This window comes from Haliaeetus albicilla, chromosome 19 (assembly GCF_947461875.1).
Source record: "Haliaeetus albicilla chromosome 19, bHalAlb1.1, whole genome shotgun sequence".
Classification (NCBI taxonomy): domain Eukaryota; kingdom Metazoa; phylum Chordata; class Aves; order Accipitriformes; family Accipitridae; genus Haliaeetus; species Haliaeetus albicilla.
This window is the reverse complement of record NC_091501.1, coordinates 13621610-13645538: the sequence shown is the minus strand read 5'-3', so window position 1 is coordinate 13645538 and position 23929 is coordinate 13621610. Positions and strand designations below refer to the sequence as shown.

At 42.3% G+C, this 23929-nt stretch overlaps 1 protein-coding gene across 7 annotated transcripts in view; it reads right to left on the bottom strand.

Annotated features, from left to right (window-relative positions):
• CACNA1C (calcium voltage-gated channel subunit alpha1 C) overlaps nucleotides 1-23929 on the bottom strand; it is a 490677-nt gene that overhangs the window by 43131 nt on the left and 423617 nt on the right. For 5 of the 7 annotated variants that reach the window (XM_069807710.1, XM_069807711.1, XM_069807713.1 and 2 more), the window contains one exon: nucleotides 16628-16711. In XM_069807710.1, the coding sequence (XP_069663811.1) occupies nucleotides 16628-16711 (84 nt within the window). Of the gene's footprint in view, nucleotides 1-15927; nucleotides 16012-16627; nucleotides 16712-23929 lie in introns of all 7 variants that reach the window. The other 2 variants (XM_069807716.1, XM_069807714.1) reach the window with 2 other exon arrangements.

The window sequence follows — 23929 nt, the reverse complement described above, 5'->3', positions numbered from 1 at the left end:
TGCTGATAGTTTTTTTTACTTTCTAACAAGATTTCTTCCATTTGTAGGGAGGAATCTCTTTTTGCAAGACAGAATCCAACCTTTATGTTGTGGAGAACTTCGGCCTGGCTTGATTTGCAGAACATTTAAGTAGCCGAATACACAGTGTTATTGTTGCTTTGTTTGTCAGGGTTGTCTCAGTCAATGCAGTGATACAACGGCAGACTTCTAATTTTACCTGGTAGCCCTAGGTTTGAAGACATGAGAGGAAATCTGTGTTTGAGACTTTGGCACCATGATATGACAGAGTATCTTCATATTTCTCAAGAAAACAAATGGTCAGATGCTTATGTTGCCTTTTGTGACAAATAATCTATAATGGCATTTGTCCACTGAGGAAAATATGGCTTGTGGATGAAGCTCTTAGGAGACTACTTGCAGTAGTTGGTGGTTGGTGATGGATGTCTGCTAAGATGTTTCCTTGATTGCTGTTGGTATTTGGAGAATGAAAAGTTACCCATAAAGATGCTGTATCTGTTGGAAACTTGTCCATTGGTCTGTTAGCCTTCTCCCCTGAGGAAGCAGGTGATAGATGTTTACTTCTTGCTTTTTTCTACTCATTGCAGGAAGGAAGACTCTGAGAATCTGCACTGTAGAGTTCACCTGAGAAGGCTGCAGTGCTGTGTAGCTCCTTTGCAGTTCTAGGATATCGCTCTTTTCTATCTCAAGTTCTTTGTATTTAAAGGTCCTCCAAGAGTCCTGCCTACTTTACTCATACTGCATCTGTGACCTTCTTGGACACAAAATGAAGGGTGGAAAGAGACATTCTGGGGAAATGAACTCATCATACAAACATGGATAAGATTTTGAGGGGAATTAAAAGCAGTTTCATTAAGGGGTACCTGATGACCAACAGTGATTTGATTTTGTTGCCACAGAGAGTGAGAAAGAACTAAAGGGCTGTTTCAGCTGCTTGGCCACTTCACCTTGACTGGCTGTAGAGGACACAAATAGGGCAATGGCAAGCCAACAGCACTACTGTTCAGGAGATTTTTCTTTCACCCATGTGGGTCACGCTGAGCTGGGAACTGCAAGGACATGAGCTTCAAGAAGAACAAGAATTTACCAGAGCATAGGAGAAAAAGAGGTTTAGAATTTATCAGTGCCATGGAGACATGATAAAAGAGAAGACACTAGACTTCCTCTTGCATTTGTAGTGTCAAAAGTCTGAAGTGACCTCAGGAGGCTGGCTAACACAAGTCTTTGTGGAAAGTTGGAAAAAGTCAGGGTTTCAAATCAACCTGGCTGCTGGCAGGTAATAGCTGCCATTACACTGGGGAGTTACCACAACCCCTTCCAAAGTCATCTGTCTGCCACTGCTGTGTGTGGTTTTAATCACAAGAACTCTAGAGATGATCCACCTGCCACCAATGTCTGTGAAGTTATTATAAGACCAGGCAGAAACATATCTGGTATTTCTCTGACAGGGAATACTACTGGATTGCAGATGGCATAATTCTCAATTCCGACAACCTTACAGTGAAATCAAATTATTAGCAGAAAAAAAAAAAAAGCCAGGCAAGCTGCTCAAATTCTGCATTCTTCCATTAAGTGTGCAGTTTTTTGAGAACTTCTGGGAATATTTTGAATAAAACTAGCCAGAATTATTTTTTTTTCTACAAAAATATTTTCTGTTAGAAGAATGCTGATGCTGAAAGTGAGATGATCTGTAGAAACATGTCAATTTTGAAAAAAACATTTCAGAAATGTAAGATTGAAATCCACATTTTGTCCTCGCACATTTCAATTTGAGTTTTCATTTCCATTAGAAATGTTATATAACTGAAAAAAAATCAATCCCAGACTAAACTGTTTTTACTTTACTTAAGCAAATGTTTTGATTTTCCTCAATTATTTCTGTTGGAATAAGCTTTTACTGAAAATTTTGCAATTTAAATTTTTTATTCTATTTTAAAACAGAAAAAATGTTACAAGGGGCTTTTGTGAAACAAAAAATTAAGCCTTCTTATAGCTCTAATCTGGGTGAAGCACCAGAGGTTTTTTGATTAATTTTCATAAACTGAGGTTTGGTTTTAATGTCTATTAGAAAAGGGCACCATCTTACAGGAAAACAGGGAATCAAGGTGTATGATGCTGCCTTTACTGGGGCAAATAGTGAACACCTTGCTGATTTCCCTGGAAAAAGCCCTGAGTTGTTCCAGTGCAATGTAACATGCTAATCCTCAGGCAGCTCTGCAGAAGGTTCTGAAATCTCTTGCACTGGGGAATTAAAATTTTATTTGGTGCAATAGGGGAAATTGGGAAAAATGTGATACCTACAATGAAGTTTGCCATTACACTTCTGCCTGCACTAACTCATGTGGGTCAATAGACATCAAGTGCCAGTTCATACAAATGCAATATATATGCATTTATACTTCAGACAGATTCCACACGATCTCAGATCTTGGGGGAAATATTAGCATATCCGTATGCAACGAAAGCCTATTTCAAATACAGTTAATAAGGTCAAGGTAACTTTTAAAGCAAATGAGTCCTGCAGCTATCAGTTTTTTCCCTTCATTTCCTATGTATTCTAAAGTTTTGAAATTCTAGAGCATGCTTTTCTAATTAGCTTCAAATATGCAAATCATACCAATTTGAATAGCTTATTAATTAATTTCATATATATATCTCCATGAAATTGTCAGACAGTAATCTTACGGTTCCAAGTGCTTAAGGTACATATAAGGAAAGTCAATTACTTTAATTTGGTTATGCAGATTACCCTAGATTGACAATTACTGGACAGTTAATGAAAGAGTTGCTTTTTACACAGCTGAAAGCTCTATTTTTTTCCATGACTTTCAGAAAAGCAGAACAATTGGTAAAGTATATCCATGCAAATTATTCTTAATTTTTCAGGATGTTTTAATAATCCTTCTCATTAGCTCTGTGTAAATGATGAGTTCAAGTCTTACGGTAATCAAGCCTGGGGGGCTCCTGAGAAAAAAGTAGATACTAAACACTATCAGAGATGTAGGGCTCATCTTCAGGTACAAGTACTGGTCTGACTCAGAGAGGCAGGTGCAGCTTGCCTGTGTTCTATTATTTGTGTTTTGTGGGACATGTAGCCAAAAAAAGCCCTAGAACATTTGGATAGCAAGGCTCTAAAGATAAACTGAGCCATGAAAATAAATGTTGAAAGGCTATTTGTGTCCAGGCCCTTTTGTTTTACAGGTGGAGCGACTTTAAGGATTTTCCGGTTTCAGTATCAGCTGAGGAGAGGTTTTGCTGATTTGAACACCTCTACCAGAAGCCATGTGTGACAGAGTGGACTTTTTAAATTCAACTTGCCTTTTCACTTGACTGATTCTTGATTCTCAGGGCAAGGGCTCCCAAAGGAGGTAATCAGGCTGTCCCAGCCCAGAGCAGACTGAGGGGGGTGACCCTGGGAACAGACCAGACCACTGAGCAAGATGGAGAGAGAGAAAAAGTATGAAAATTTGGAGTTCCCAGGTCTCCAGCTTTCCTCAGCTCTATTACCATCCATGCCAGTGGTTTCCTCATTGCTGTTCCTAAGTAGTCCAATGTGCCTCACTGCCTTTCCTACGGCAAAGTTAATATGGCTTTTAAACACCAAACCCAGCAGTCTATTTAACACTGTGCTGGAAAAGGCAGTCATCTTTTCCTCCACCTCTTTAGGAAGATCTATGTTTTCTATTACACTGATCATTATTCTCTTCTCTTTTTTTTTTCTTTGTCTGGGAGGTACAGAGGGAGGGAAATCTGGTGGGGCTGGTTTTCCAAAAGGTGCACAGCCTGTACCTGGTTTTGACTCATTTCAAGTGACAGTTCTTTTCAGATCCAGGTTCTCCCATCCCAAGTACCCAAATAAATCCATTATCTTGACTTCTCCTTTGTAGCAGTGTTGTGAAAGCACAGGTGCTCTGGAAGGCTGCAAATAGCGAGATGGTCTCTGACACATCTAAGATCATGCCACTGATTTTCATCTTGAAATGAAAAAGAAGAAAGAGACTGTTCAAAGCATTCATACCAGTCTTGGTTACTTTAAAGACATGCTGTTGTGTGCTGTACAAGGTATTGATTTTTCCATTTCTTATAGCATCCCACAGCCTGTCTTGGAAAGGATAATGACAGCAGAGTTCTTCTCTAAGATGAATTTCTTGAGCCATGGGTAGGCAGGAGCTTTCCTTGTCTCCAACACCTTGCAATACTCCATTAGTACTGAGAGGGTGAGTAACATCTACTGGCTTCATCTTCCCTGGGGGCTGATGATTTGAGGAATCAAGCAAAATCCCAGAAGCATGTCCTTCTGTCATGGCTGTGCTTGTCTTCAGTGCACTGAGTGTTTGAGCTTCTACAGCTATTTGTTAATTACTTATTAAGTACCTAATAGGGTTCCACGGTGTGGGAAGAGGATAAGGAAGAAGGAAAAACGAAGAACAGATTGAAATTTTGTGCACTCTGTGTATTGGTGTTACTGGGGTTTCTCTGGGCAGCCTCACCTGCCTAGGGCTGGAGGCCTTTGGACTTTGTAGGGCTCCATCTGTGAAGGGGTTTGCTGGGACCTCAGTGTGAAGGGTTTACTGTGATGTGGTTGGCAGCAGCAGGCGAATCTGGAAGGAAGCTTCAGTAGCATCTTTGCAACTCCTGTATTACTGATGGGAAATTACACTGGTGGTATTAAGGTCAGAAGCAGGCCTGTGGTGTACAGCAAAATACCCACTCCTCAGTACGATAACTCTTCTGGGGACTAACAGAGCCAGATGGAGACTAGATCATGAGCAGGTTTTTCCAGGGAGGAAGGCAGGCAGTCTACCAGCTCAAAGACTCTGCATGCAGTGTTGCCAGGATCCTTCCTTTGGCAAGCCCAAAGGCTCTGGGACAGGGTGACGATGAATGAGCCATCTTACGCTTTGATGAAGGTGCTGAAAGAAACTGCACATGCCATTGAAACCAGGAGAAAACCCAATCCACCTTCATTCAAATGCAACAGGACTGTGGACTGCAAGAGGCAGTAGCTACAGGTGAAATAGCAGGCCCTGTTACTTTTGGGTAATGAACCTCTGCTCAAGGGAGGCTAGCCAGAGATACCAGCAGCCCAAAGAGAGAGTTTGTTATGGACCATTTTCATTTGAGATTTGTAGCAGTTAGTATTTAATTCCCAGGCTGTGTCTTTTCATTGCCTTTTAAATTAGAAAGTTATTTAATGTTGATGCAGAATGTTTCCTAGAAGAGAACACCCTACAGAGTCATACTGGATTTCTGTGTGTTAATATGGGATACAATAAAGCCTACAAGCCATTCTGGGATTGGAAATGCCAATCACAGGCATTATCAGAGCACGTTACAGGTGGTCATAAGGAGACTGCAGCTAGCTGTTACAAAGCTACTGAGCAACATTTTTTTGTTCTACACCTCTTTCTAAGAATAAATGATTATTGATTTGATGAATTCTTTGGTTAAAAAATAGTAGGGATACCCTGGATGATATGTAATGCTCACTATGTGTGATTTACTACGTTCAAGTTTGGGCAGACAGCTGAGTCTCAAAATCCCTAGCTCTAAATATCAATTTTTTTTAGTGCCTTTTTATTAACAAGTGTTTCATTACTGCTGAGGCATCGTTGCCTTCATGTCTGTTCAGCTTAGGAAAAGATGTCACTTGATCTGGCTTTGGGTGAAGCAGATGTTCTCCCACTCACTCAAGACAAGGCTTAGCAGATAGCATTGCTGACTGGTATCTCTGAGTATAAAAGTGGATTTTGAGAGAACGACTGGGATGTGCCCAGCTGGGATATCCCATTACTCTGCAACGGTTTTACTAGCAGTTAGAGCCAGACCCACACTGTTGGCCATCAATCAGCTGACCATAAGCAGCCATCCAGTCTCCACAGCTAGGTCATCTGGATACAGCAGGGAATGGGTCCCATTTAGCAGATGTCTGGGAAGATACATGAAACAGAAGTCATTTTGTTGGCCTGTTGTGCCAGACAGTCTCCACAAAGAACAGACCAGTGAGGGAAGGTAAGAGTACAGCCATTTTAAAAACAGTTTGTCCAGTGAGAAATAAAAAAAAAAAACCCTTATGTTTGCCTGGCTGGTACATATGAGGGTAGAGGGAGCAGGGCAGGAGCTAAATGAGGGTGCTAAATTGACTAGATTAGAAAGGATAAAATTAGTTTTTATGTGTTTACCTTTGATTACAAATCTGGCTGGGAGGCCACATTCTCTTGCCTAGCAGCAAAAAACCCACAATCAGGTCTTTAATGGGAACCTCAAAAATTCCTGTTAGTCGGTGCATTTGGGTTTGCAAAATGGTACCCATCACCATGCTGAACTGCTGCCGAGTGCCTGGCACAAAAACCTTCACAAAGGGGAACAGCCTTTCCCCTGGACTGATGGTATCTTGGCTGAAGACAGACAGGAAAAATCACTGATACAGTAGGTAGAGGGGAACTAATTATTGCCTTGCTGAAAACTACTCCTAGTGCTCCTGGGAGTAAGAAACATGATCCCTGCTACCCAAGATTTCAGCAAAATTTGGAGAAAGTCACTGGGGATAAGAAGATGGGGGAGAAGAGAAAGTTAAAGAGGAAAACAAGTAAAATACTTGTGTGTGTTTTCCCTTCTTCCATCACCTTCATTGCTTTCATTGCAACTGGCAGTGCAATCTGGAATGAGTTAGCAGATCTCTAAATATGCATAATAGTACGAGATGGTGCACGCAATGAGGTCTTGGAGGACCAATGTTAAAAGCTCTTGTAATTTGGATGAAGAACAGAAGCATTTACCGCAAAACTGAATGTGCGAAATACAGGGGATTGTGCACCCTTTATTACTGCAATCTGTGTGTAGAGAACGGCAACGCTGGAAAATTCCATGGGCATTCTCAGCAAAGTAGGTCTTAGAAAAAGGATAATTAAATGCCAGAAAACATCTTTCACTGCTTGAAGGAATTGCCTTAGATGACAGAACCAGCTGGATTCAAGCTCACCCAAGCACCTTTTTGACCACCTAACTTATGGTGCTTAGGGAGCTATCATTAATTAACATTAATATATTCAGAGATGATCTAAGGAATCAGAGTCAGAGATTTTTCTATGGATTCATATAAAGATACAATCTCTATTAGAGTTCAAAGAAAGTTAAAAGAAACTTTTCCTAGGCAAAAGGAATGATTTATTCTGGCTAGCAAGCTAATGGAAAATATAACCAGCTTTGGGTAGTTCTAATGTTTTTTATTATTTTTTCTTTTGTGCGTTTTAACTAGCTTTCTGGAAAAACATATTGGAATTAAAAGGAAAATGAAATATAACTGTATTATATCACAAATGTTGATGCCAGAATATTGTAGTGTGTTTTTTTAAAAAGTGTTGTGATAGAAAAATGACAAGAAAAATTAAATACTGGCCAGAAAATCTGGATGTAGGTCTTTTAAAGAGCTCTTTGTACTGAAACGTATGTCACACGCTTATTTTACCATTGAACCAACACAGGACAAGGCCTGTGGTACTTTGTGTTCCTACTATTAGCTGTTATTGTTATTGTAACAATAATTTACAGTCAAATAAGAAAACAGGACTCCTTCTCTAAAAGCCTTCAAACCCACCAAGGTTTTGGGTATGTGATAGCCTGCAGTAATTAAAAGCATGATACACTCCTCAGGGTAGTCAGTGAGACGCTGTGCCCCACCATTTTAAAGTGAGCTCTAAACATTTTCACTCAGAAGGACTCCAGACAGGTTTGTGCATCAAGTCTTACAGCTCTAGGGCTATCTAAGCCTTTTTTTGCTGCTTTTACAATTAGCTTTTAAGAATTTGCTCTCCTGGATTCTTTATCTTCTGTTTCTCATATTTTAATTAACTAGCATCTGTGTGATTAAATTTATACAGTAAGGCAAATTTGTTTTTATGCTACTCTTAAATCTCCCCTGCATTAAAATATATTCTGATTATTCCACGCACCTGGAATAATATCAGAGGCCAAATACAACTAGTAGTTTTGTGGAAATCACAGTATTGAGGTATTTCCTCAAAACTGGGTATTATGGAGAGTCTTTCAAAGTGGGAACTACACGCTTTCTTCTTATTGTGCTAATATTGCTAGTCATCAGTAACAGCTCAAATATTCAGGTAAACTGAGGAAGGAGTCATTTGCATTTACTATCCCCTTTTCTGCAAAAAATACATACTTTTTTTTTCTGTTTGCCCATATTTTGTACAGATTTCCTTACAGCAAAAGTTGTACAGTTACCAAAATCACCTCTTTAAATGGGCAAATTGCCTTATGAACTCTGGAAATGCACTCAGAATACCAACATTTTTAAGCCAAAAGAGAAAAAAAAAAGAGGCCCCATCTTCATGACAAAAATATAGATAAATAAAAACAAAATAACCCTGTTCAAACATGGTTGTGGACAGATAGTCTTACCATACTTCTTTCTCACCAATACAGGGTGAAAAATATGCACTAGAATTGTTGATTAAGCATGGGAGGTGATCAAATTCAAATCGATCTAAGCCTAAGTGGGGAGGAGTTTAGGGCAGCTCTCCTGATGTTCACCAAAGACAAAATAAAGCACTAGCATTTGCCACTGCTACAGCTCACAACCATGCTTCAACGTGGCTTCTGCATAGAGAAGCTGGGGCCGCTGTGGTGCATCACCTGGATTATTCTAGCGATAAACCACCACTAGATATTAAAAAAAGCAAACTAAATCTCCCCCCCCCCCCATCAATTTTATCAGTAGTTTTTCCAAAAAGAAAACAAGTCATATATACATACACATACACACACACAGGGATAGCTCAGGACTACGTACAACTTCTAGGATGGCAGCAGTAAGGGTATGACAACACAAGATGTCAAAAGAAGCCGCTGTGCTTCTCCAGCCCTTTGCTACATAATTTGAAGGCCTCTGCTACCCAGACAGCATTTGAGAAAGAGGGAGAGAGAAGGAGAGAAGGAGGGAGATGTTTTCTGCCTCTTCCAGAAGATTTGGGTAAACGAACTTGCAAGTTCTAGGAATTGCAAAGATTTGTGTCCAGTGGCAGCTGATGGCCAAAATCTGAGCAGCAAAGGGCATGGAAGCAGAGAGAACCAGACAGGTAGAGACAGACAGACAGACAGACAGACGCAGCGACAGAGATGAACGCCAGTCCCAACTGAGGTGCAGGCTAGATGTATGTCGTCCTTCCACTGATCCTTGCTCCCATTGCAGGGGGGTGTGTGTATAGGACTGTGTCGCAGGGGCCGACGGCTCCAGTCCTTGCACAGGCGAAATGCCCTGGGGCAGTTCTGCCTGAATAAGGATCACAGTACTTAAGCCACTGGTTCTCTGCCTTCAGACACATTGATTGAGGGTGAAAATGAACTTGTGAGGTTTAGTGTGGCTGGAGACGAGGGAAAGGAAAGCAAGGGAGAAAAGGAAGAAAGGCAAGGGGTGGGTGAAAAGGGAGAAGTGCAGGAGAAGGTGAGGGGGAGACTTGAGTATAGGCTGTCAGATATTCCAAAGAATGGGAGCAAGAGCCCATGACAAATCATATGAAGCCTCTTGATACCAAAAGCAAGATGACTGTAAGGAAAGGGCCCATGCGCCTGGTTTAAGCCTGAGCTGCTTTACGTCAGAAATAAAGACGACTAAAGGAGAAATCACTGCACAGGTCTCCAAGTATTCCTGGGAGCTGAACACTTTGGTACCTCTCTGGCCTTACTGCATCAGTACTCAGGAATCAACCAAGCTGCAACCCTCTGCTGACCTCCTACCAGAATTTGGAAACCTTTTCAGAAGTGCAAGATATAAAGTACTCAGCTCTCCTAAATATCTGCTAGACAAACATCAAACCACTACCCAGCAGGCCTGGGCACAACAGATCAGACCAACAATTTCTAGGGGAAGTAATACAGCAAGATGGGTTTGGGGTTTCTCTAACCTTCTTTGTGGGCGTGCTACTTTCTGAAGCGCCCAGGTCCTATGTCTCCCAGATGCCAGCATGGATTAGATCACACACAACATTGTTACTTTCCTTTTTTTCTCCTCCTGTGACCTCTCCTATTAAAACCCCCACCATTTCCATCAACCCTCAAACCAGCTGCAATGCTTACTCATAGGAAAATGTGTACTGTTTACAGCAGGAGGGCAACTTACGCAGGGAAATACTCCATTATTTCACAAAAGCCTGCAAGTCCCCGACTCCCTATCCCTGATAGTTCCCATCTCGTACCCATGCACACCCCCTGGCTCGTCACATCTGCTGTATTGCATTGCATACCTGTCACAGGTACCTCCTCCTCCTCTGTACCTCCTGCAGTGTTCACAGACACGCTCAGACATGCAAGTACAGTCACTGAGTGGAACAGGTGGGATGGATACCAGTCCAGATGGTTTTGCTCAGTCATCCTCATGCACTCCCAGACACAGTTGACGAACACAGAGGTACCCGCACATGCAGACACACTCAGAGGCACTGGCAGAAGCCCTCGGTGACAGGCTCACAGGTAGGCATGAACCTTCCCTTCCTGACATCCTTTCAAGACAGACAGACACAATCAAACACACGACATCCCCACTGTCACTGGTACCTACACCGGTGGTCTGGAGACACACATGCTCCCACCTGAACATGCCTCCGTAACTCTCACACAACTGCACACCATGAACTGCCCACTGCAGCTGGATGGGTCAACCTCTCGGCTGGCTACAGGGATGCATCCAGCTCAGTGAGCACTGCTATGAGCATCGCTTTGGTGGCAAATAAAGACTCAGCCACAGCGAATCTTTGATCTGACACTGTCAGGGGAAAGGGTGAAGGAAAAAGGATCCGATGGACCAGAGAGGTGTCGGCTCTTCTCTCTGACTGAGAGGAAGGAGAGTACATTAGCAGCTTTTCCCAGGGTCTGACTCTTTTCTTTCATCGCTTTGGGCACTGTAGCACAGAGCACAAATCGAACTTGATTTCCCCCTTTGATACAGCACAACAAAGAGTAATGAGCAACTTTCTTTGCCTGGAGGAGGGGACAGCAGGCTGTAAGTCAGCTTCACAGCACTCAACTCCAGGCTGTGTCTGCTGATGTGGAAAGGAAGGGAATGCAAGCCTGTGTGTGGGGCTACTTCTGGGATGATATATTCCAAATTTGCTGGCTTTTATTCAACTCCTATAATACTTTATTTCCTATTATTATTATAATAGGTAGTAATAATTTTTACCACCCTAATGTTTTCTTCTAAGGACCTTAAAGTGTTTTGTAAACACTAATGACAATGCTTTCTTATCTTAGGGAATAATAACAATCTCTAATTTACTGATGGGGAGACTGAGGTGTAGGTATCTAGTCAAAGTCCAAGGAATACAACCCACAGGCCCAACCTCCCAGGCCCCATATATTACATCATCTTTCATTTTATTGCCCGAAAGTCGTTCTTGGTCTTAGCACTTAAAGAGAGTTGACACACGGTAGATGTGGTCTCTGCCTTGGAAATTCTTTTTCTAATAGCAGATTAAAAAGTCCTCCCCTCCCTCTGTAGTTACTTAAGAAGTGGCTTAAGAGTGGCCCAAAATAGAATCATTGAATATTTCCAGAAAATTTTGAAAAAAAATCTTTATTTTGTGGCCAGGAAGTTAAGTGTGTAACACTTACTGAGAAGCAAAAGCTCTGAAAATGCAGCTTGAAAGTCAGGCAATTTAAAAGTGAGTTTGGCAGAAACTGTGCCACACTGAAGTTTTCAAACCCACCAGATTTTAACCCGCCCGGTGCCTTTTGCACTTACTCAGTTGTATGAGATGCATCTCCATGTGTCTGTGGAGCTTGTTGGGGGGACTTGGGAGATGTTCCCAAGTTGCAGCAAGCAAGTGGGCCTAACGTGATGCAACTGGACTTATCACTTGATATAACTCCTCACTGTGGAGGTATTTTAAGTAGAGACTTCCTAAAGGAGTTGGAAATGCTGAAGGCAACCTGGGGGCCTACCTCATGAGTACATGCCTTCTACTATTTTTGAACGCACAGCCATGCTAACAAAAATATGCTGAGCTTGACATGCAACTGTACACTCACCCACAGGCATGCAGATGAACATGCCTGCATACAGGAAACTCTCAGATATAAACACCCACCCATAAGCAGATCAAACTTGCACAGTGAGATAGCCACATTGGCTCAGAAAACATGTTAATGGACTCAGTTACATACACAACAACCCGTGTGTCTCCATCAACAACCATTCGGAACGCAAATACATATGAAATACGTATGCTTGCATACACACTCTCTTCCCCCCCCCATGGATTCATGTCTGTACACTCTCCCATGGATTTGTAGCCCATACACAGGCATCCAAACACATTCAGGAACATATACTACAACCAATGGAGTGCACACACAAAGACCCACCCATGCACACTCACATATATCTTAACGAAGGTTTTGGTCTGGGGAATTCCTTTTCAAGAAACAAAAATAATTGTCAAAAGGAAAAAACAGAGCACGGGGATCTGCACAAATAGATGCAAGCACATACCTACACGCACGCTGTGGAGCCTGTCAGTCAGGGTTCCCACCACAACTACAGCTCTTGCAGCTCAGCCCCTGCTGGGTCTGCTTCCCCTGAATGCAAACGTCTGGTGAACCTCACAGAGATTTCAGGCTTACGTGTCTATGTCCACATGTCAAACTAACCTGTGCCAGGTGTCTCCACCTTCCCTAACTGACCACAATGAAAACTGTCCTTTAGCTCCAAGAGCAGCACCTTCCAAGACCCTACCACAAACTTTCTTCAGCTTCTAAGGAGCTGGGCAGAAACATCTTACCTGCACCTGACCAGTCTAAACATCTCCAGTTAGTGGAGTTTATTGGCATTTTAGGGTTTATTTTTTCTTTCTTTTTCAGACTCCAGGTCTCTTGGAACAAGACAAGACAGTGTACAGAAACACAAGGCAGGGTTTGCTCAAACCCACAAACAGCAAGAAAGCAACAAGCTCCTGAGGAGAAGGGGAGAAGTGTTATCTGATAAACTGCCTCACACTGCTTGGGAAGATGACAACTCTCCATCCAAGATGGGCTGCTACTTCCAAAGCCCATTTGCTACAGATGTAACATATCAAGTGCTGCTAGCAGGAAGGGAATCTGACAGGACAAACCAACATACAAAACATTCTCTTATTCAATAAGGGTTATAAGTGCAAAGGGATTTCAGAACATTTCAGAACAAACTCCATCCATAGCTGCTGCTTATTTATCAGTGCATCAAAAGATTGTGCAAGTTTTTAGTAACAAACATTAGAAACTAGTAGCAAAGGACTTGCCTAGATAAAAAGAGAAGATTTAAACATGCCAGGTAACAAAAAGACGTGTGCAGAAATCTGTAAAAACTGTATAGAAGGAAAGGATTCTTTAGAGGAAACAGAGGGACCATTACGCAATGCTCGTCATAACCCTTACTAAAAGAGTCAGGGCCACTCCTGCTGCCTCCTCAACTAAGACAGGTGATGGTTGTTTGGACAGAGGCACAACCTCATTTTTCAGAGACTTCTATAACCAAAAACTGGATTCTGGGCCTTGGCTGACATGAACTTGAATTTAGACAGGGAATGGAAAAGAGAGGAGCCTTGTCAGTGGTAATTAAGCACACCAGTATGGCTAGCCCTGGAGACTGAAGATCAGAACATAGCACAATTTGCAGCAGCATGACCTTCTTGACAACATGCTGAGAGTGAATGCCATTTATCCTGCTTAAATTTAGCATCTGAGAGCTGGGTGTCTAGACAACCTAACAAACCTAGACACTCACCAGTCACTGGATGGGTACCTCCAAAGAGCAATTCATTTCCCCTGTCACAGACATGTACAGGGAGGCACAGGTTGGCCTGGGGAGGTGTGCATTTCTCTCTACTAACAGTAAGAGGAGGCCTGGGTGACTATCTGTCTTCCTCTCAGATGACTGAAGTTTAATGAGATGTGTATCTAAGTGCCTTAACCCATGATGTAAAAAGTTCTTTAATTTATAGGAAATTACTGTGAATTTCTTCAAAAGGATGCATTAGATTTTCCCTCCAGTACAGGGTTTCTGACTATGATAGACCTCCATTCATTTATCAAAACACAAGGATTTCCTTCCTTTCTGCTTGGAAGACTTTTGTACGGATTCAAATACATCGGTCAGGAAAGTCTTGTTGATGTTTATCATAATTCATCTCCAGTTAACTGTACTTATTTCCTCAATTACTGTGTACAGTTCTGCCTCTATGGATGAGAATCGAACTTTCTCATAATCTGAAGGCTATTGCCAGGTTCTCCATTTAGTTTTCTTGTGACAAGTGTGGCATAAAAAAAGGTTTTAATTTCATTCTTTAGAATTAACAATTTCAGCCTGATGATCATTGTAACTTCCCTCTAAAAAGTCAGCACATTTCTAATGTCTCTCTAGTAAAAGGGTAACCAAAATTGTTTACAACATTCTGGAGGAGATGTTGTAAACAATTTTTTGTGTCCAGAAAGTAGGACATCTAAGAGATGTAAAATAAAAGTTCATTTCCAGTTAGAAACTATTTTCCATTCTCTCAAAAGGCAGGGAAAATAGACTAGTGTCAAATGAAATATTTCATTTATTAAAAATCAAAATATTACAACTTGGATAAATGTCCCTGTTTCAGAATTGAAAAAAAAAAAAATCATGTTGAACAGAAATTAAACTAGAACCAAGATATGAAAACATTTTGTTTGGAAAGTTTCAAGTACGGCATTTTGATTTTTTTTCAAAATGTCACCTACATTTTTCCCTAAACACAGCACTGAGTGAAAACTATGTTGTCACTTTTCTGCTTGCGATGGATTGCCTCTACAGTACACAACAATTCCAAGCTGGAATGTTTATTCAACAGCCACATCATTTTGCAAATTCATGATTGATTTGCTCTTCATTAACATATTTACAGCAATTTTATTTCAATCTTTCTATTTTCCTGGCCTTGCTAAGCTGGATTCTGCAGTGCAATTTCTGTCTGTGCTCATAAACCCAGTGGGTCCTTTGTAGTCTTTCTTTTGAGAATCTGTGTGTTTCCTGCCTGTCCTTTGTCTGTTTAACCTGTAATTCTATATCCATCCACCTCCAAAGAAAGACAGAGAAAGTTTGCCTGATGTGATTTATTCCTTGAACACCAGCTGCTCATTTCAGTCTCCATGGCTCATTCAGTCCTTCAACTGTCTGCTGAGATGGGCACCAGTGGGGCCAATCAGTGTCAATTGTGCTGGTGGAATTTGTGAGATGGAGCAAACCGGGCTGCAAACCCAAAACCCTGGGTTGAACCTCTGGCGCTTTGTTTTTCTTCGGGCTTTCTGTTTTGTTTTTATTTTTTCTACCTTTTTTCAAATTAGAAACCAAACATTGGGAGAACGTTCATCTAAATAGAGATGATTTGGTCTTTATTTCTTTCGGAGGCAGCCTTCGTGAGGAGGCACAGGGAGGATTCCTGGTTTGGTTCCCGCAGTTCCACCTCGAAAGAACTGACCTTTAGATCTCTGTGGGGTGGAGAGTATTGAACTGCCATGGGAAGCAAAGCATAACAGTGTGTAGACCAAAGTGTTGGCCTGGGACTATTCTAGCAGCTTCCCATGGCACAAATAGCTTTTTCACTTACACTCCACGTTTCCCATCACTTTTCCTGCTATACAGTTTAATTCATGCCAGGCGGATTATGAGGGGAAGAAAATGATGCAAGGGTCAAAAAGTCCTTTAAGTCGTTCCAAAAATTAAAACAGAAGAAAACAAAACAAAACAAAAAAAAAGAGAGCTTCAAAACTAAACAAAAAGCTCTGAAAACAAACTCAAAAGAAAGTAGGAAGGGGGAGGGGAAAAAAAAAAAGAACCCGGGAAAGACAAATGAATGTTAGAGCAGGCACGATCATGGACAGACGCCAGCTACTTACGTTCACCTCGGTGATTGCTATATCAACAATGCTACCCACAACAATCAAGGCGTCAAATGTATTCCATGCATCACAGAAATAGTGCTGCATGTGGCAGAGAAGCCAAGGAAAGAGAGAGAAAGGAAGAGAAAGAAAGAATATGAGAGAGAGAGAGGAGGGAGAGAGAGAGAGGGAAAGGGAGAAAAGAGGGAAAAAAAGTAAAAAGTAAAATAAAATAAAATAAAAAACAAAACAAAACAAAGGCATGAAAGAGGGAGAGAAGAGGAAAAAAATAAGAAAAGAAAGAGGTTACGTGGGCATATTAAATAGTCTCTTACCACTCTACAGTATTGGTTGTTCAAACCTCTGTAACGTTTCACATGATGGAGGGTATCAACAAAAGCCTGGTTAGTCAGAAAGTTACACTCAAGCATGTCTACCTTTTGGAGGGAAAAAAAGCACACACACCCCAAACTCTGTGCGCTTTCACCAGTCACAGCCTTGGGGCGAGCTATGACAAGTGAAAAAGAAGGAGGCATTTCCCCCCCTCCTTTTTTTTTCCCTGGGAGAAGGAGAAGGACGACGGCAAGTTCAATAAAAGCATGACTAGAGGGAAAAAAACCAGAAAAAAAAAAGAGAGAGAAAGAAAGAGAGAAAGAGAGAAGGAACAGCAGAGGAGGAGGAGGTGGTGGTATCCTGGGGAGGGTAGAGTAATACTCACATTAGTTTCACTGAGAATGACGTCTATAATGCTGCCAATTACGATGAGGAAGTCAAAAACATTCCAAGGATCACTAAAGTAACCCTACATAAGGAAGGGGCAGGCAGGATGGGGATTAAAAAGGAATGTTAGACAGACAAAAACAGTTCAAAATTACCATTAGAATTACTGCCCTGATACCTCAAGGGGTTTTCCTCTTAGGCTACTTGTTTTGCCTCAAGCTGTAGCCCAGTCCTGGGATTCCTGACTTGTGTGAGCAACCCCTATCCAGCAAATGCGATCCCAGTGCAGCCACCCCTCCCCTCCGACTCTGGGACGGGGGTGAAAGGTAGCAACACAGATCGCTTTGAGCATGTCTGCTCACAGGAGTAGGGCTTGTGGGACCAGCTCCTCCAGACATCTCCGATTCCTAGCAACACAGCACCCTTCCCCATTTGGCTTAGATTTGGCTGGGGGAAGAGTACAGGAATGGTATCATACGGTTCTCTCAAAAAACGGCTCCCCTTCTGCCAGTGTGAATATCAATCCACCAGTCCATGTACCAGACGTAACGCTCTGTGCTGGCGCTGGGAACGGCTGGCTGCCACGTCATGATGGAGCAGAGGGCACAGTCAAGCTGGGGATGTGCTATTTAAACCTCACTGGCTGTCACCTTTATCTTTACCCAGCCACAATGAGTATTATGACAGTCATTAGCCTAACAGTTTCTATTACTAATGCTTTAGCTCCTGTCTTAAAAGTACAGAGCAGGACTGGTATTTCTGTTGCTCTGAAAGCACCACAAAACAAAGGTGTCAATGTAGCACGTGCTGGCGCATCCCACAAGGACGGGGTAAGAATGAGAGCAAAGTTGGCTTTAGCATGTGCTCAGAACGCGACCTATTGCTCACTCATGCTACAGGTAGTGCCACAGCATCACTGTCACATTAGCTGTCTAGGACAAGCTATGGCAGATCCGCTAGCATGTGCTAAACTCATACCTTCACTTTGCTGGGCAGAATCACTTCAGGGGCTAGCTCAAACACCTCATTGTCCTAAGCAGCGCCCAGGAGATGCTAATCAGCACTGCTTACTGTCCCCTTCCTGCATGATTTTTGGCTGGACAGGCCATAAGGATACAGGACCCTTTTGGAAAAGGTTCTGTTCAGCCCAGAAGATGGGCTTCTGTATGTAAACTTCCTGTATAAGTCAATGTCATGAGCAAAGAAAATTTATCTTGGCTCACTGAACACCTGTGCTAACCTCTTCCCCTTGTTCTGTAGTCTTAAAAGGAGGTGAACATACAAAATCCTCTGTACTCCTTTTATGTGTTTGGTTTTGTGAGTATGGGCTAATCTGACCTCCCTGTTTCCCAGCTGCAGCATGTCTCCAGTGAGACTGAACCCAAGTTGCACTGTGACTGCTATTCTTAGCCAGGGAGTCAGGTCATGGGTAAAGTGTGAGACTGTGTTCCCAGGCAGTGTTGCAGAAAGCGGGGAAAAAAAAAAAAAAAAAAAAAAAAATCCCAGCACTGGCACTGCACAAGCGAGGCTTGGGAACCTGAAATTACTGTGGGTTCAGCCATCACTTGGAGCAGGCACTGGCAAAAAGTGTCTTTCTAAATGTTGAAACACTGCCTCTAGGATGCTTTGAGACTCACAGTTATAAACTGTATTATGCTTGGGGCAGGGGGAAAAAAAAAAAAAAAAAGGGGTGAAGCAGAGAAAGCTACTGCCCAGCTCGTTCCACACCAGTGAAGGGAGCTGGTAGAGCGAACTTTGAAATCTTCTCCTCAAAACCAACAACCCCCCCTTTATTCTGCAGCCTGAAATAGGCAACTCTTAGTGGATCTACACTGGGAGGAGTAATCATCCCATGGCTACACATTACTACGCAATTAGCTACAACAGGGAGGAAGGAAACAGGAGCAAAAGCAAATTCAGAGAATATTATTATTCAGCGTCCAGCCTAGAAAATACACAACAAATATTAGAATGAATTCAGCGGTGATGTCCAGCATCGTTAGCAACCAGATGGACCTGGAATAAAACTGTAATTAGACTTCACCAAGAGGAAGGGGAGGGAGAGAACAGCAGATTAAATTGTAGAGGCAAACGCATTTTGAATAAATAAAGGACAGACACAGATCATACAGAGTTGCAAAAAGTGCCTTTGCAGCCTGATGCGACCTTGGCAGACAGTACACTTGCAGGATCAAAGAGAACAGAGTAGAAGACAACAGACCCAATCCTCCTGCCCCTGTTCACGTGCACAGTCCTGCTGTAGGCAATGGCACTGCTCACATGCCAAATGAATACATACATCCAATAGCATGGCTATCTTCCATTTCCTTCTCAAATTGCATGGTTCAGGAACTATTAAGGATTTCAGCAGGAACCCAAAGAACTCCAAAAAAACAGAATTTGCTTTTGGGCAGTTGCAAAGGTGAAGATCCAAAACATGTTGTTCAGGTTTTGCCCATGAAAATGATGACTATTTTTAAATCCGTGGTGATGGTTAGGTGGTTATTTTTTACTATGATTGGCATCATACTGCAAAGAATGTTTTTGGTGTAACCAAATTCACAATTTCTTTTTACTGAGCAACTTCTTACGTAGAGCCCAATAGCCATTGCTGCTGGTAAAACAGCATTTGCTGTTGGGACAAAACCCAGGTGACAAGTAGCATCACATCCTGTCCTCAGATGACCACTGAAGCCAGTGAACTAAATTTGGCTCCCAGTTGCAGTAATGCAACTTCACTGGAAGCAATGATACTGTACTGATACAGTTGGCACATCTCAGGAGAGATTCAGGCCCGGAAAGAAAAGGTCCCTTTTTCATTGCCATCACAAATAGCTGCTTTGGACCTTTGTGACCACACAGAATATCTGGAGTCACTCTGCTCACTTTGGTGGTGTTGCTCCAGATTTATACTGTGAGCTCTTTCTCCCGGGATGCTCTACTGAGTCTCATCAGCCAGCTCCTTGCTTGAAAGTCATGGGCTGGTCTGCTCTGGGATCACAGAAAGAGCATTACCATGGTCTGTTATTGTGTGGCTGTAAGGTGGACTCAGAGAGCTCTTCTCTTCCTCCTGTACCTCTTAGATGAGTGATAGAGAGGAGCTGTGGATATGAATGCAGTTTTACTCAACCCCACATGCAATATGCCAGTGTTGATTTAAGGAAACACGTGAATTTCAAAGCCTTCCTTTCCTCCTCATCTGCTCCCTCTGTGTTTCAAACAGAAGGGTGAAAAATAGGAAGATATTATTCACAGTAAGAGAGCTCAAAGAAAACAGAGAATATAGATGCTTCATTTGTGTGCAAGGTAATGGAATCCTTCCTTAAAAAGCCACCCTCCTTAGAGACATTTACCTACAAACAGCCATGTGGTTACTTGGCTTTGGATCAGACCTCATAATCTTGTCAGGAATTATGACTACATATTGAGAGTGAAGTACACCCCTTCAGGACTTGCCTCTTGTGACCTCAAAGTGCATCTTCAAGCCACATTCCTCACTGGAGTGTACCAGGGTGGCTAATGAAAGACAAGCTGAATGAAGGAAGAGCTTTCACTCTAATAAAAAGGTTGTATTTCCAAACTATTTTTCCCACCAGAAAGTTCTGTATACTTTTCCCAAGGGGGTGGAGGTCTGACTGGAAATGAATTGATGGCACTGTTTGTTTTTGCAGTACAGGAATTTAGAGTGTAATACCATATTTTACCCTTAAAGGGAGACGCTTGACCCCGATGTAGTTGTATAATTGCGTGCCACATAATGGCAGCCTCAGGGGCTTACTGGGGAATGGTAGTCACCCTCTCTTGTGGGATGTCTTTGGAGATCCATGACGCTTTTGGGGAGAAAAGAGGACAGAAAGAGACCAGGAGGATTGGACTGAATTTTCAGGAAGCATGAAATAGCCCCACCATTAGAGCACATTTTTTCCCCTTTTATTTCCCCAAAGGTAGCAAAGGATAGCGTATCATCACATGATCAATAAGTTAATGAAAGGCTGAGCATAAATATGCAGTAGCTGACTGGAATGGAATCTCATTTGTGTGAGGGGAGCAGACATCACAGCATTTCAGAATGAGTATGCCAATCATTTTTAGGTTTCCTAGTTTCTGAGATTAGCTATCAAAGAAGCTAGGGTTTGTTTTGGTACTCATGGAGCCATTGAAATCTCTGGAGACCATTTCTTTTACTTTTTGTGAAGACGAGATCCTAAATGCAGTATCTAAGAAGCCTCATTAACGGCAGAGAAAATTGCCCACTGGAGTCTATCTCAAGGTCTGAGTCATCTGGGGCCCATAATAAGAGCGTGCGCTGGCCGGGGAGCTATGCGTCTACACCGAAGCACAGAAATCCTCGGGGGAAGGGTGCTGTTGAGTCATGGTACCAGTGGCATTTTGAGCATCCAGCCCTGTGGGAGCTGCAGGGTCACTTGTGTGTTAATTGATGTGCAGTTATTTATCTGCTTAGTCCCAGGTTTTCATTTCCATCTCTTACGAGGTGGCTGGCAAAATTCAACAAACCCCTCTGAGAGAAAAGTCTCTAAAGATGAAGAGCACAGCAAGGGTCAAAGCTATTCACTGGGTGGGATCTGAATGTAGGTCAGATGGTTCCCAGTGGAAGAAGATGCTGCAATGTCATGGGAAAAAAGGCAAAGACATGCATGCATGCATGCATGTATATACGTATGAATACAGAAATGAAGCATCGAGGAGGAGAAACTAGGGCATATAGATAACTACACAGCCTAAAAGGAAAGCAAACTACAGGAGAACCTTGCTATCACTTATCTGAAATAAATCTGCATGTTAAAATGGCAAAAAAGAAGCATCAATCTTAATCAGCTGGAAAGAGTACATCAGAAGGAGACAAAGGGGCTGATACCCTGATATTCAGTGTGATTTCTCAGCAAAAATTTCCTGCTGATTGTAAAGGGCACCAAAGCAGACTTTGCTGGGGATTTGCAAAATGAGATGAACTGCTAGTCTGGTTGATGGTTGCTTAGTATGTGAGTTTGTTTCTGAAAATGCTGCAGGCTATTTGGAGCTGCGAAAGTCAGTTCTCAGACTTCATTAAAAGAGGCTTTCCCTGAAAGTATTTTTGCAAAAGGGACAGTTTCATTGGACAACAGTATCGAATGAAATGACCTTTACACTGTACCATGACTCTTGGCATACCTTCTCACAGCTGATTTGAGTGATTTGCATGTATCCTGATCAATCTTACAAAGCTACAATAGCTCCTGACACCAAATGGAGATTTGTGTCAGATGCAAGTTCTGTTATGCTAAGACACCATTTAGCCATAACAGCAATCAGCAAAATTAGCAGAACCTAATAGAGAAGGAAGAAAGTGGAGGATGCAGCTGCTTGGAGCTCCTGACAGGCTGCAGGAAAACAGCATCTATTTGCATACTATCTATCAGCTCTCATCCATTGACGGATTAATTCTGAGACACAGACTCCCTGCAGTTCACCTACCAGTTGCTGTAATGAGTCACTGCTGCAGGGAATTGCACAAGGCCCCCCTGTACTCCGTCAAATCTTTCCACAGACAAGGGGGTGAGGAGAGGAGCTTTCCAGCTCCCCATATTATTCCAAATGTCTGGTCAGTTCTGAAGAAGCCTCCTGCCACTCTGCTTATTCCACAAGAAAACAAGACCAAGTTGTAGACCAAGATAGGCGCTCAATAACTTTGATGTTTTCCTTTATCCTCTCTCACTCTTTCATGCTCGGTCTCACAATGAGGGTGTCGGTGAAAGCAGAGACGTGTCCCTTGGGGTCTGAGGGCCTGCCTGGACTTACTGGACACTCTGCTTGACAGAAAAAAAGGAGTTGGAGGGCTTGAATGGCTCTGTGATCCAGAAAAAGACTCCACATATTTATTTCTAGGTCACTGGTATAAAACTGGGGTACCTTGTTACTGGTCAAAAGTGGCCACCTTCTGATTATTGTTTGAGAGCCTGTAGGTCCTAAAGCAAACTTCGGGTCTCACCTGTGCTTCTAGTGGACAAATATCTTCATCACAGAAAAAAAAAGAAAAAAAACCCCCACTGCCTGAACCAAGGTCCCCAAGCCACCATTTGACAAACTTAAACGTTTACAGAGGCTGGCACTATATAATCTCTTGTGTCACAACAGACCCTTTTTTATGCTCTCTGCACCTACTGATAATTGACAACATCAGGGGGACATGCCTAGAAAAGTCTTTATCATACCCGTTCTGTGAACTGAGAATTCCCATTTCCAGATGTTGCAATGCAGTTCATTCCACCAGAATTGTATTTTCAAGATGGTCCCATGAGCCCCTCCATGCCACCTACGTGGTGGTACAGTTATTTTATATCTCTCTGTATTTCATTTACTGTAAAGTGGCTAGTAGTACACAAGCACTCAGCCATGTGGAAGGCTTGAAGTGCAATGTTATGTCCCAGGTCCTCCAAAGACTGGGAAAGAAGCATGGCAAAGGCAATATGGAAGCTTTTATTATGGAAGCATCTCTTAGAGGTGGCAAAGATTGTATTTCAAGACACCATGCTGAGAAGACCTGAGGAAATGATAACAGTAAAACATGCTGAAACGGGATGATTCAGTTAGCTGACCCTGGTGTCATTTTTGGCCTGGATTGCTCTTAGCTGCCTTTGAAGGGAGGGTGAGTAATGCCTCAGAACAGTAATGCCTAAGGCCCCCTTGGTAGAAATGCATGAAAATGGAGGCAGAGTAACAGAAAGCTCTTTTACAAATTCTGCTGTCCACCTAGAAATAGAAGCTAAATGTTCTTGACTTTCCTACAGGTATGTTGTGGCACAATGATACCCTGTGAGGAGTTGGGCCCTTTTCCTCATGAACAACAATTACATTGCAATCATTTAACAATTACTGCCCTGCAGTCAGGAACCAGACTTGTTCTCAGCAAAGAGAAATAAAATCAACACCAGTCTTACCAGAAAGACTGGAAAGTGAATGTGATGGCTTGCTATGTCTGAACAGGTCATTTATCACAGAATGCGTTCTGTGAGAATTTTGCTGTCAAATTCCATTAGGAAGAAGCTGTAAATGCTCAAAGACTTTGCAAGGTCCAGAAAAAGCTGGTCTTGATGAAAGCCAACAAGTAACTCTTAAAGGCAATAAACCAAACCAGCAACATGAAACAGTCCTATGAAAAGAGCAAAAGGATAAGCTTTGCTGTTTAAGATAGTCTATCTTCTAAAGTTGGACTGACATCCCAGCCCAGGGAAGAATGGTTCAAAAGAAGTAAAACTCAACCTGTAAGCACAGAAGTGACACATCTTTCAGAGTGAAGAGCCAT